The sequence below is a fragment of the Brassica napus genome, chromosome C5 (genome assembly GCF_020379485.1).
Source record: "Brassica napus cultivar Da-Ae chromosome C5, Da-Ae, whole genome shotgun sequence".
Lineage (NCBI taxonomy): Eukaryota > Viridiplantae > Streptophyta > Magnoliopsida > Brassicales > Brassicaceae > Brassica > Brassica napus.
In genome coordinates, this window is record NC_063448.1 from 11,667,641 (window position 1) to 11,682,237 (window position 14,597).

The 14,597-nt window shown below is 39.3% G+C and overlaps 2 protein-coding genes across 2 annotated transcripts; one reads left to right on the plus strand and one right to left on the minus strand.

Moving 5' to 3' along the window:
- Nucleotides 1–6,094: 6,094 nt before the first annotated feature.
- On the minus strand, nucleotides 6,095–6,763 carry LOC106442060. Its single transcript, XM_013883792.1, has 2 exons — nucleotides 6,634–6,763; nucleotides 6,095–6,540 (listed from the first exon to the last, which is right to left on the minus strand). Exons 1-2 carry the CDS (start codon nucleotides 6,761–6,763, stop codon nucleotides 6,095–6,097), a joined length of 576 nt encoding a protein of 191 aa, XP_013739246.1.
- Nucleotides 6,764–10,293: 3,530 nt separating this feature from the next.
- On the plus strand, nucleotides 10,294–10,872 carry LOC125587081. The gene has a single exon (XM_048757217.1). It carries the CDS (start codon nucleotides 10,294–10,296, stop codon nucleotides 10,870–10,872), a length of 579 nt encoding a protein of 192 aa, XP_048613174.1.
- Nucleotides 10,873–14,597: the final 3,725 nt, after the last annotated feature.

Below are 14,597 nucleotides of genomic sequence, written 5' to 3' on the forward strand. Positions count from 1 at the left end.
CGTCTCTTTGGCCTAAAAAACATTTAAGAAAGTTAGAATATATATATATATATATATATATAAATTAATTAAATTAAATATTTAATTACCATATCGAGACAGACACCGGCGTGGGGTTTTTGACCCGTAGAGTGAAGCATCGATCCGTGGCCGTGCTCATCTACCGTCTGACGGGAGGCACAGCAAGATTCGGCAACTCTAATGGCGTCAGGATCCCGCCAATAACGGATGAGGCCATCCCACACATCCGTGGTGAGCTCAGGGGGTTTGCCACACTCATATCCCTTCACGATCCAGTCTCCCTTCCAGTTGGAGACCGTGTCCAACAAGTGAACTTTCGCCTTCGCGTTAAACGCCTTCTTCACCCTCTCATTGACCCCCATGGACCAATGGTATTTTTGCTGTAACAGAAAAAATTAAATTAAGAATTAGTTTTAAAAAATTAAAAACTCTAAATAATAAAAAATTGAAGTATATATAATTAATTAATTATTTACAGCGAAAATTTTGAACCACGTCTTTCTGACGTAGATCGGCGTCTTCTTCCAGTTCGGATGTGGCTCGGAGAAGTAACCTTTCATCGTCTCGGTTACGTTCCGAGCAACACAATTGTCAACCCCAAACCTGAAAAAAACAAATTTAAAGTATAGATTATTTATTATTGTTATAAAAGAATTTTAAATGAATTTAAAAAAAAAATTTAACATACAACAAAGTTCCGTCCGGTCGGTCGGGGTCTAGGACTGATAAACCTTCTCTGTCTGGCTGAGCGAGAAAGTCTTCGACAGTGTACTGCGAGTAAGGAGCACTCGGCGGCACCATCAAATCGAGATGAATCATGGCCATCATCGGAGGAGCCATCGGAGGAGGCACAGGAGGAGGCACCTCTGGGACATGAGCATGAGGAGCCGGTAGTGCAACGAATCGAGGAACCGATGGTGCACCAGAAGGAGGCGACCGAGAGACCTCTGAGAAGACTGAGTCTCGGGGACAGTCTCCAAACCCGAAGAACCGGGAGCTGAAGAAGAATCGGGAGCTGAAGAATACGGGTATAAACGACTACCAGGCTCACCGAACATCTCTCTGTAATGGGAAGTAAGTCTGTTCTTTCGAATCGTCCGGAAAGAAAAATTAATTTTTAAAATTATCATCAACAGTAATTAACAAATTTTATAAATAACAAATTCAATAAATCTGGCTAACTTCCCTACATTAACCACCTAATCAACACTAATTAACATAAAATCAGTAAACCTATCTAAATTCCCTACACTAACCACCTAATCTACCCTAAACTAATCAAATTAGAGAGGAAATAAAGAGAGTACGTACCATTGCTACGAAAGAGAGAGGAAGTTGAGACGAATGGAAGTGAGAAGCTCGCGTGTATATATAAGAAATTAGTACTCGTCGTAATATCCTCGTAAAGTTACGAGGAACTCGTGAGGCCCGTGTTTTTCTTTACGAGGAATTAGCGAGGCCCGCATTTTGTTTCCTCGTAATGTCCTCGTTTAGTTACGAAGAATTAGCGAGGTCCGCGTTTTTATTTACGAAGAATTAGCGAGGCCCGCGTTTTCCTATTACGAGGTCTTTATGACGAATTCTGCTTACGTGGAATTAACGAATCCCGCGTTCTTTATTTTAGTATTCGTCGTAAGCTCCTCGTTAGTTTACGAGGAAATAACGAGGATTAAGTTTAAATCCCTAAACTCCCAAACCCCAAATCCCATCTTCTTTATCTTCTACTTCATATATTCCAAACCCCAAACCCATCTTCCCTTTCTAATTCCTTAACTTATAATCTAAATCTCTTCTTTCTAATTCAAACCCCCCATTACCTTACACAAAATCAAATTATATAAATAGATTTTCATGATTAAATCCATCAAATCACATGCATTAAGTCTGAAAATCAAACATATTAAAAACAAATACATCAGTCTGATACATCGACATTCTCGTCATCACTAGAAACATCATCTTCAACAGCTTTGTCTGTGGCATCATCGGTAAGATCTTCGTACTCATGATTATGCGGATCAATGAGAAGGATGTCATCAATTTGACTTCGTTTATCTGTTCTTCTTGCAATGGTGGTTCTTCTCCACTGATGATTCGTCCACGAGGTGTAACTTTGATCACGGCTAACCAATTTATTCCCGATTCTCTCATCCGAGGGTATGGAATTAAGCTAACTTGGTCTGCTTGTGAAGCTAAGATGAAAGGCTCGAATTTGTTGTACCTGTAAAAATAAAGACAACGTAGAAATTAATCATACTGATCATGTATGCCAAAAAAAGAATTTGTTGTACCTTCGTCCACCATTGACATCAACTACACCGAATTTGTTAAACCGAACACCTCTGTTGACGATGGGGTCGAACCATTCACATTTGAAGAGGACGCATTTCAGCTTCAATAACCCTGGGAATTCCACTTCAATAATCTCCTGCAAGATCCCGTAGAAATTTGTTTCGCCTTTCACACATATTCCATAGTTACTAGTCGTCCGCTGTTTACCATACTCATATGTGTGAAAAGTATAGTCTCCTGTGAAATACATTTGTGATGTGGAGACCTTTGCAAGTGGAGCTTGAATTACTTCGTGAAACCACGTAGGATAATCTGCGTCGTCATCATAATCAACATGCAAAAATAAAGAGAACGTTGAAATACAGATCATGTATGAAAAAGAGTTTGCTCGAACAACCTGCAAAAATTAAGAGTTTGAGTTAATACCTGATTCTTCAACTACTTAATAAAGTGTTGATCTTTCCTTCTGTCTACGTTACTTTTGGATATACCTGGGAATGTTTCTTCGACTTGAGACAAATAGGCTGTAAAATCACATTTTATATTAATTAATCTTTGAAAATTTTATAATTTGTACTTATATGTGTTTAGAAGTTTCCATAATATATGTTACCTTTCAAAATAACGCATCAATGGATCATCGCAATTGAGTAGAATATAGATGTGTCCACTATGAGCGTCTTCTCCACTCGACCACCAAACCTCTTTCGATTTCCCACCGATTCGTCCAATCTGGCTAAAGATGTCTGGAACACCAGCAACTGCATATGTTGGCGTGACACCACCATCATCATATCTTCTTGGAGCTCTTTTCCAGGTACGTACTTTTGACGCAAAGTAGTACGATATGAAGTGAGAAGTTTGTTTCGTCAAACTTCCAGCAATTATATAACCTTCAACTTTTGCGAGGTTTTTTGCTTTTCCCTTCAAATATGTTATGGCTCGCTCATAGTGATACATACATCTGTAATGTACAGGTCCACGAAGCAATGCCTCATATGGGAGGTGGACAACTAGATGCTCGATGACGTCAAAAAATCCTGGAGGAAATATCTTCTCGAAGTTGCACAATAAGATGGGAATGTTCTCGTGAAGTTGTTCCACGACTTCTTCTTTAAGAGTGCGTGTGCTCAGATCCCTGAAAAATGCTCCAATGCCTTGTATATTCCAAAAACAATTAAACACATTATTAGTTATATATACATTATTGCAAACTAAACCATTATAAAATTAATGCGTTATAATATACTACCTGCAAGTGCTTCATGTACGTTTGTTGGAAGTAGCTCCGCAAATGCAAAGGGAAGTAGTCGTTGCATAAAGACATGACAATCATGACTCTTCATCCCAGAGAACTTTTGACCCTTTTCAACACATATAGAGAGATTTGAAACATACTCATCGGGGAACTTCACTTCTGATGCCTCCCAGTTGAACAACACCGACTTTTTTTCTGAAGACAATCTGAATATCGGAACGGAGAATTGTCCATTGCTTTTTATATGTAACTCACTTCTTGAGAAAATATCCGTCAACTCCAATCTTGATTTTATGTTGTCTTTGGTCTTCCCTGGGACATTCAATATTGTATTCATGATGTTCTCAAAGAAATTCTTCTCTATATGCATCACATCGAGGTTGTGGCGTAGAAGAAGATCCTTCCAATATGGCAACTCCGAAAATATACTCTTCTTGTGCCAGTTGTGCCGAACACCGTAAAAATCAGGCATATTACCGGGGACATGCCAATTACCACCACAATGAAATATTTCGTTAGCTCCGTAGTAATCGATTTGCGCTTCAATTTGTTCTCCAGGTAGATATGGTGAGGAGTGTCTCTCACAACCCTTTTGTGCCTAAACAATTTCTTGTTTCTTCGGTACGGATGGCCAATGGGAAGAAATCGACGGTGACAATCGAACCAACTTGTCTTCCTACCTTTCTTCAGTTGAAACGCATCGGTCGTTCCATTACAATATGGACAAGCTAATCTCCCATGTGTAGTCCATCCAGACAACATCCCATAGGCAGGAAAGTCACTTATGGTCCACAAAAGCATCGGTCGCATCGTAAAATTCGTCTTCGTTGAGCACTCATACGTCCTCACCCCTGTTGACCACAAATCCTTCGACTCTTTTATCAGTGGTTGTAGGAAAACATCCAGAGACCTTTTTGGATGGTTCGGTGGCAGGTTGTATGGCGTAAGAAAGACTGGCCACAATGAATATTGTCTCCTTGACATTCCGAATAGACTAAATCCATCTGTGCATAATTCGAGATACACATTCCGGCTATTGCTAGCGAATTCCGGCTATTGCTAGCGAATTCCGGATGTACTTTGTTAAAATGTTTCCAAGGTCTTGCATCTAATGGATGAGTCATCTCACCATCCGTCTGAGTATGCTCGGCATGCCATCTCATCCCTCCGACAGTCTGCTCAGATTGGTACAATCTTTTCAATCTGTCTGTAATTGGTAGGTACCACATCCTTTGGTACGGTACCCTATTACATCCTCGTCCTTGCTGCTTGAATAGTGGCTTCTTGCAGAATCGACATTCTTCTAACTTCTCATCATCTCCCCAGTAGATCATCCAATCGTCGATGCAAACGTCTATCATCTCCGAAGGCAACCCAAGACTATAAACCAGTTTCTGAATCTCATAATAAGAATCAGCAGACACATTGTTTTCCAGAAAATACTCTTTAAACAAGTCTGCCCATTCATTCATGCAACTTTCAGGTAGATTGTGATCAGTTTTAATATTCATCATTCTAGCAGCCAAAGACAATTTAGAGAGACCTTCTCTACAACCACTGTAAAGTGGCTGATTCGCAGCATCTAACATTTCATAAAACTTTTTTACATCCATGTTAGGTTCTTCATCTTCATCATGAGCTACGAATGCATCAGCTACCATATCATGAACCCTATCATAATGTACCATCTGCTCTTCCTGGTGGTAACTATGTTCATTATGCAAATGATGATCAACCGGTTCTTACTGAAAATTGCTATTACTATTACTAGCTTCATTTATCTCATAATTATAACCTTCTCCATGTTGAAACAAGATATAGTAATTTGGCATGAAACCTCTATTTATTAAATGCTTCCAAACATTTTCACGATTTGCCAATTTCGAATTGTTGCATTTCCGACAAGGACAGAACATCTTACCGCTTTCTTGGGCGAATCTGCTTGATGCATAAATGTCTCCAGCCCTTCAAGGTATTATTTCTTCACTCTCCCGTTAGCATCTCTGTGCATATACATCCACCTCCGCAACTCGAAAATATTCCCGGAGCCTGCCATTTTTTTTTCTTTCACGTTTTTATTTTTTTCTTGTTGGTGTGTTTAAAATGATGTTCAAACGTCCATATTTATAGGGAATTTTCGAATCTAGTAGTTGAAAGTTTACTTGGAATTTACGACAAAATTTAGTTAGGTAGCCGAAAAAAAAACGTGTTACAACTACAAAGTTGGTGGACTCGAAATTCTGTCGTTAAGTAAACGTAAAATATTTCCTCGTAAAGTAGACGCTACTTTTACGTCGAATTTACGAGGAAACTATCTTTTCTCGTAAAAACCACGTTATATTACGTCCTTTTTACGAGGAAATCCTTACGTCGTTATTTTACGACGACTTAACGTTGCTTTTTAATTTCCTCGTAAGATACTTGTAAAGTCGACGTAAATTCATGAGGATTAAATTTCCTCGTTATTTTTCCTCGCTATAGTTATGTTTTCTTGTAGTGCACATCGCACCAGTCGACCTCCTCCTATCTTGGCCTGAGAATTTCCCATGTGGTTGATGACCTGAAAGAACGAGAAGGAGTATCACCAGCAACCCATTCATAGACATCATCAATATCAGGGGTCAGAGGCAGAGAGATAGTTGTAATATAAGAGTAAAGATCAACTTCCTGCTCTGATCTTGGATGCGGTAGCGACCAAGATGAACCATGTATTGCATCAGCAACGACTGCTTTTCTCCTGATACGAAGAGCTCTCTGCCCTGAAGCTCCAATATAATTGATAAGCTGACCCAACGGGGACCAAACATCGAACCAAAAACTAGCTGAAAGCCCATTTCCTATCGAGATTTTACAGAACTGAAGAGTAACTGGGCGAATCTTGAACAATCTTTTCCAGGCCCAAGAGTCAGTGGGAGAAGGCTCAATAGTCCATAAGGACTTATCTTGTAAATGTGTGTCCCAGTGCCAATCTGCCCAAAGGGAGGGTGCTTTAGACAGTAAGATCCAAATTAATTTTAGGCATAAAACCTAGTTCCAAGTAGTGAAGCTACGGAGACCAAGACCTCCCTCCTCTTTTGGCACGCAAACCATTGACCATGAGATCTTAGCAATGCCACATTTATCAATGTTTCCAGTCCATAGAAATCTAGAGCATAGAGCCTCAATGTTCTTTATACAACCCTTGGGAAGCATGAATGCGGATGTCCAAAAGTTGACAATACCAAAAATGATTGTTTTCAGCAATTGTAATCTTCCTGCAAAGGAGATCAGCTTAACCGACTAGGACTGAAAACTCTACGTGATTCCATTTATTAGAGGAGCATACTCAGAGAGCTTGAGCTTCCGGCACATCAGAGGGAGACCAAGGTACCTGATAGGGAGTTTACCGGAGACAAACCCATATCTCGCAATGACTGTCGACTCACTATAGTCCAGGCCCGTGGTGAATAATTCAGTTTTAGAGGCGTTGATATGAAGACCTAACCAGGAGGCAAAGTCATAAAGACATTTGGTTATGTCGTGCAAGCTACTGCTGCTACCGTCGAAGAAGACCATAACTTCGTCAGCAAACATCAGGTGAGAAACTTTCAAATTCACAGTACCTAGGTGATACCCTATACTTCCAGCTTCATATCTAGCCTTGAGTAATCTGCACAGGCACTCCATTGCTAGTACAAACAGATAAGGTGATAGCGGATCGCCCTGACGGATCCCTTTAGTACTATTACAGAAACCACCCGAGAATCCATTCACATTAACAAAGAATGAGGCAGTAGAGATACATTGCGAGATCAGTCTGATATAGGATTTCGGGATAGCTAGCGCATGAAGGGTGGTAAGGATGAAGTCCCATCTTACACAATCGAAAGCTTTCCTAAGATCCACCTTCAACATACCACGGGGAGAGAGGGTATGAGAGTGATAGCCATTAACCAAATCTGTAGCCAGCAACACATTTTCGGTTAGTAATCTTCCAGGAAGGAATGCAGAATGAGATTTGGAGACCATAAGCGGGAGAATTTCCTTCAGCCTTGAAGCCAGCAATTTGAAATAACTTTGTAGCAAGTGTTAAGGCAAGAAATTGGTCCGAAGTCGGTCATAAGAGAAGCGTTTGGCTTTTTGGGAACGAGGACCAAGGTAGCAGAGTTCCATTGCTTAAGAAAGCTACCAGATTCAAAGAATTCATGTATCGCAGCAGTGACTTCCGGACCAATGATAAACCAGGTAGCAGTAAAAAGTTATGATAAGTAACCATCAAGACCTCCAGTCTTGTTCTTCGGAAGAGAGAAAAAAGCATTCCTGATTTCCTCCGACGAGAATGTTTTTAAAAAGTTAGCAGATTGCTGATCAGAGCACTTAAAGTCAAACAAAAGGTCGAGATCACTCTGGACAAAAAGGGGTTGAGAAACCGGGCTTTCAAGAAGGTCCGAAAAATAACCAACACATAACTTTTGAATACAAGACTAGGAGTCGATCCTCTCCCTGGAATCAGAGATCTCTACAGTGTAACCACAAACTTAAAATAAATAAAAGTTCGAAGCTACAATGTTGATCTCTACATGAGAGAGTTCATGCATTAGTTTAAAATGAGTTTATTGTTGATATGTTGGAAAAATCACTGTGGCTCAGTTACAAAAAAAAAACTCACTCTGGCTACGCATAGTTTATTTCTGAACAATCAATCAACCTTGCGGGAGGGATAAAGTTTTCATAAAATGGTTCCAAATCAAGTATAGCAAAAAGGGCAGCTTCAAGCATGACTTACACATTCCTGTTCCGACACTGTAATTTTGTTTATTCATAACAGTAAAAATGGGTATAGTTATATAAAAAAATGTCTATTCGAAATTAGACGTGCTGTTATAAATCAATTGATGGATGTCCATAACCGGTCCATACACTTAGAGAGAAAGACGGCCCAACCCTAGAGAGGGAGAGAGAGGCGGCCATGACCTTAGGAGAGAGAGAGGCGGCGTATGCTTTGGAGAAAATGAAACTCTATTTCCTTTTCCTTGTAACTATTATCTTTCCATTATTATGTATTAGTAGTTTTCCTAATCCTTATTGTTTTAGGTTTTTGGATACTTTCCTTTTCTATGACTTGTAATCCTTATATAAAGGAACTCATGTTATGATTAATAAAATACAGAAACATTCAGCTCTAAATCTATTGTTTCACAACACGTTATCAGCACGAGTCTCTAAACTCCCTGAGCAAATCGAAAAACTCCTAAACCTAAAACCTAGCCGGCGCCCTTGAACCCTAACCCGACGAACCCTAATCTGTTCTTGCAAGCGTTCCAGCTCGTGTTCATCCGATCAGCCTCAGCCCTAAGGTGTTTCTGATACTAGACGAACACAGCCTCAGCTCCATCCATTCTCAGCTTGCATCCCGGACAGCTACAGCTCACGGTCCCCGATCAGCCAGCTCGCGACCCGGCAGCGATCAGCTCGCGCGACTTCAACTCCAACTCGTTCTAGCTTGCTTCCGTTCGAGGTTCTCTTGGTGGTCCGGTTTCTACAATCTGCAAACAAAAGGTAACCCTAATTCTAAGAACATGAGAATTGAATTTGGATTGTTTGTAAAGATTGAAACCCTAAAAACTAATCTCTAAGATAAAACCCTAGGATAATAGATCAAACCCTAAAAGAGTAAATCGGAGCTCGAATAATTCCGATCCCCTAAACCCTAAATCGAGATTGATCCATTGATCAATTAAAATCATAACCTTAAAGGTTTTGAATCTCAAATCAAATCCCTTTGATCAAAGATCAAAATTTCGAAATCCCTAAAACCCGAAATTGGAAAATCGATTTTAATTTTGATTTGAAACTTAATTGTTTGTTTGATCACCTAGAAATATTGATTAGGATTGTTTAAACCTGAATCTGAATTTCTTGACTTGGTTAAAACCCTAATGACCTTGTTTTATCACTTTGAAATCAAATTAGATTGTGGTCGTGTGGCCTTAATACATTCTAGGTTAAATTGTTCTAGATCATCATCAGTGGCCGTGTGGCCTTGTTGCATCCATATCCGAACCTGATCACTACTGATTGATTGCAATTGAACTTAGATCTAATTCTAGGGATGATGTTGAATTGAACTAAATAGCCGTGTGGCTTGTTCTATTACTTGGCCGATTGGTTTGTTTGTTTGTTTTGATTGAATCATGAACTGATAGAAACCAACCACCTTAGGATTGCAATTACATGCAAAACTATATGCATTAACCATAAATTGAATCTTGGCTGTGTGGCTTCTCTTTCTTGGCCGTGTGGCCTAACCATTCCGATGCATTGTTCATACTCGCGGCCTTGTGCCCTTGATAGATCACATTGTTTGCATCATTTGATTGAAAGCTGTGTGGCTTAATGCATCATAGCTTGGCCGTGTGGCTTAGAGAGACACCATATCTGAATGGTCGTGTGACCTTGCTTGCATATCTCATGAACCGATCTCTAGGATCGTTGTATCACATTACATGGCCGTGTGGCCTAAGCATCACATATAGACCTAGCATTCTCGACTTGTTTCGCACCATGATCGAGTAGTAAAGTGTTTTGGTCGAGAGACTTATGAAATCATATGCACTGATTATTTTGAATTGGTTGCATCCTAAATCATGAATTGATTGATAATATGGTTTCAGATGCCGAGATTTGAGCCTTTGGATTATGCCATTCTAAATCCCTCCGGAGAAAATTATCTAGAATGGGCAATGAACACTTCAGTTGTCCTGAAATCAAGAGGACTCGGTAGGAGTATCATTCAGGGTAATTATGCAACTGAAAGTAAAAAGTTTAGGGCCATAACAATTATGCGCCATCATCTCACTGAGGATCTAAGAAATCAGTACCTAAATATTGAGAATCCTCGTGACCTTTGGGCAGAATTAAAATCCAGATACACAATGGTGTTATTACCAAAGGTCAGGCATGAATGGATGAGTCTCAGATTCCAGGATTTTGAGTCTGTGGATGAATATCATTTTGCTTTGTCCAAAATCGTTTACAAACTGAGACTATGTGGTGAAGTGGTAACTGAGGAGGATTTACTGGAAAAGATCTTCCTCACAGCTGATCCAAGAGATCTATTGTTACAACATATCTATAGAGAAAAAGGTTTCACCACCTATAATGATCTGCTCTCATGCCTAACTGAGCAGAGTAATCAGTTGCTAAAAAGAAATAGTGAGATGAGATATCCTGAAGCAAATAAGACTGATATGGATCAGAATGAATCCAAGACAGCCGTGTCCAATGTAACTGATGGTGTGGCCGGCATGTCTATTGACTAAAGAAAGATCTCGACATGCTAATTGTGTTTTAAGTCTTTGATTTGTGTTTTGCTTTAAACCTAATTGTCATTCACGATTTTATATATAATAATAGAATTGATTTGAGTTCATTACTATTATATCTTACCCGATCTTACTTGATAATATGAATAATTGATAAAGAAATCGCCTAAAAGGCATTATGGTACGGTATAGTAGCCTAGTAAGAAATCTATGGCTAAGGCATTGCCTAAAGGGCATTATATACACCCAAGAATGTATGACCCATTGAGTTAATATGGTTTCCAAATAGAAACAATGGGCGAAAGGAAACAAGTTCCTTCAGATTTAAGAAAGAAAGAAAACGCCTAAGACCCTTTTAAGAAAGTGGTCAAGACTATACCTATGTAATCTACTGATCAAAACTATGCTACAGATCAGTATGATAAGAGGCAAGAGCCGTGGTGATCATACTGATATATCCCACGAAAATTATACACTTTATGGCAAGACCGGATTAGCCATCCTAGTCTAAACTTGATGCAAAGATTGATATTGAGAAGGCACAAAGAGTTATCCCATAAGATCTCACGTTGTGAAACATGTACACAAAGGGAAACTCATTAGGCTTTATTGTCCTAAGCATCACGAAATTATAGTATGTTCATGAGGGGGAGAGAGGATAAACCCGTGATACATGATCAATACTACAAATTCGTGAACCATGGTCTATGACCATGATATAAACGGCTTGGCCGTGCAGTCCATTACCTATAAGGATCGGACACCCATCCTAAAGCTTAGGGACATCATGGATTTACATGTATATAAAGTAAAAATATATCAGGCCATATAAGTGAGCATAGATATTCCCATCTCAGATTGAATACGGGTCATAAACCAGACATACACCATCTTAAGAGACTTTGAATAAACCACCACAGACATATGTGCCGTCTAAGATGGAACCTCACAAGAGGATTGGGAATATATGTTGGATAAGAGTGTGACTTTCTCCCACGACTTCTAAGAGACCTTGAGCCAAATATGGGTGATCAGAACGTGGCCAGGTACACGGATTGCATGATCAATGAATCCGACTATCCAACATTAGAAGGAGAAAGCTATAAGCTGGTAAAGAGTAAAGAATGATAAGAAACAGAATGGAATCAACCATCATTTGTCTTGGCAAAGATCCTCGGATTAGAATTATAGACGTCCAAAGAAAGAAAATATTATACATAGCTAGCTAATCGAGATGCCAGACACTGACCCGAAAAGAAAAGAAAAGAATGACTAAGTCATAACCAGCTTAGCACCAAACGAAATCTGATGTCCTAAAAAGAGACACAGTCAAGTTACTATAGAGTCTATACAAGATAGACCAAAGTGTTCCATAAGGTAAGGAACCTCGGAAAGAAAAAGAGAAAGGTGCATAGAATACAAATCCGAGGTCATAAGGAAACCAGACCAGACATTGAGAAAAGGCAGCGCAGCTAAACATCTAAGGTACCAAACCATGTAGTTTGGGACGCCAAGCTACTAGGTAACAAAGGTCCTGGATAATGAAATCTTAAATCGATTAGATCATGTCTGGAACACAATGGAACCATATATAAGTGTCGACACATAAAGATATATTTGTACATAAGAGAGTAGCACTTGAACATAAAGATATAAACGAGGATCAGAACCCATGAAAGAGTACTCATAAAGAATAAAGATTAGATTGAAAAGATAAACGTGGGGTTTAAAGTATCTATAGAGAAAGATATGCGTATTGGCCACATACATATATACAGAAACGCCATCTGATATAAACCAGTGAAATAGATGGGTCTTGTGAGGGAAAAGAAACCGTGAGATATGGTACATGATCACGAGGTCTAAAGGTGTTCATGTTTCCTACTAACAGCATTCGATCATAGTTTGTTACACAAGGATACTCACAGAGACCATGGAACAGATTATAAGGAGATAAACTCCTATGTGGTGGATGCTGCTACACAATTTCGAAATTGACAGGGGTCTGGTCATAAGAAAGAAATTAGATTGACATATAAAGATGTAGTAAGCAGCATATGGATCACTGGATAAAGGACATCATTGTTCCTAAGCTGTTCATGGACTGAAACAAAGTAGCTGCATATATTATGTAATACTAGTAAAGAAGGTCTATAAGAACGATCAAATTCAGTCCATATGTAAACTAATAAAGAAATTTGAATTCCTTGTGTTTATACTAAACCAACCTAAAGAGAGGTTAAAAGGTTTATACAGATCTATGACACTAGCATGGACCGACTAGATTGTAGTACGGGCTAGTGGAAAAGAAAGATCACCCCAAAGAAAGGTAATTTGGATTGCCTCAGCTTGCTACCTCGGATAGCATGTTCTCCGAATAGACCAATCCAACATCAGATCCCTTAGATAAGGATCCGGCATAGCAGAACAGTCTGCTGCTGCTGTGAGGCTGAGTGGAGACATTTAATCTATCCTTCTCGATCGGATACCAATAGGTTGCAGTCCATAAGAATGTGTGATCGAAGTCCATGACCTAATATATATTCATTGTGTGATATGATCCACAGCAACAGAGGTCATGAGACGACATCAATATAAGGATAGGACTGCAATAAAAAATGAATATGGCATTGCCTAGGGCAATAGAGATCGATGACCACATGTGAGATTCATGAGTGTATTTGGCCACAGTGCCATAGTTAGATAAGATTGTAAAATTCATTACAACAATGATCATTGATCAAGTCATGATCTTGGACACTCATGAGACAGGTTATGAACTTGTATAAAAGAAATCTATGACTCAACATGGATCGATCAGATTAGTGCATAGTCGATGGTAGTATAGAGAAAACTCATACAGTCTGTTACCTATCAATCAGCATTTTAACATCGTCATAGGCGGCTAATAGCCAAAGAGAGTATCCGTGAGGATGTTTTTGGTCGAGGACCATAGTCCTACATGTATGACCAAAGTATAGAGTGGTCGATAGCAAAGGTTCACTTCTTGACCATGTACACACGATGTCAGAAGACATGAGAAAAGACCGGAAAGATCAAAATGGTCCAATTACGGTTCAGTAATAAACTTGGTCGATTTGATTACTCCCTTCCTGCACGTCCAGGAAAGATCACGCATCAGATGCGTAGACTAAAGAACCTACACTGAGGTTCACATCAGGGGGAGCAGTACGTGTTGTACTCTTTTTCCTTCATCATGGTTTTGTCCCACTGGGTTTTCCTGATAAGGTTTTAATGAGGCAACATTAAGCGTATTACAATCCCTGAATGGTTATGGCATCCAAGGGGGAGTGTTATAAATCAATTGATGGATGTCCATAACCGGCCCGGTCCATAACCGGTCCATACACTTAGAGAGAAAGATGGCCCAACCCTAGAGAGAGAGAGAGAGAGAGGCAGCCATGACCTTAGGAGAGAGAGAGAGGCGGCTTATGCTTTGGAGAAAAGGAAACTCTATTTCCTTTTCTATCTTTCCATTATTATGTATTAGTAGTTTTCCTAATCCTTGTTGTTTTAGGTTTTTGGATACTTTGACTTGTAATCCTTATATAAAGGTATTCATGTTATGATTAATAAAATACAGAAACATTCAGCTCTAAATATATTGTTTCACGTGCTAAATTTTTAATATATATATTTGGAAAATTTGTCCCAGTCTTATTGTGTAATGGATGACATGTATAACAACATGATTCTATATG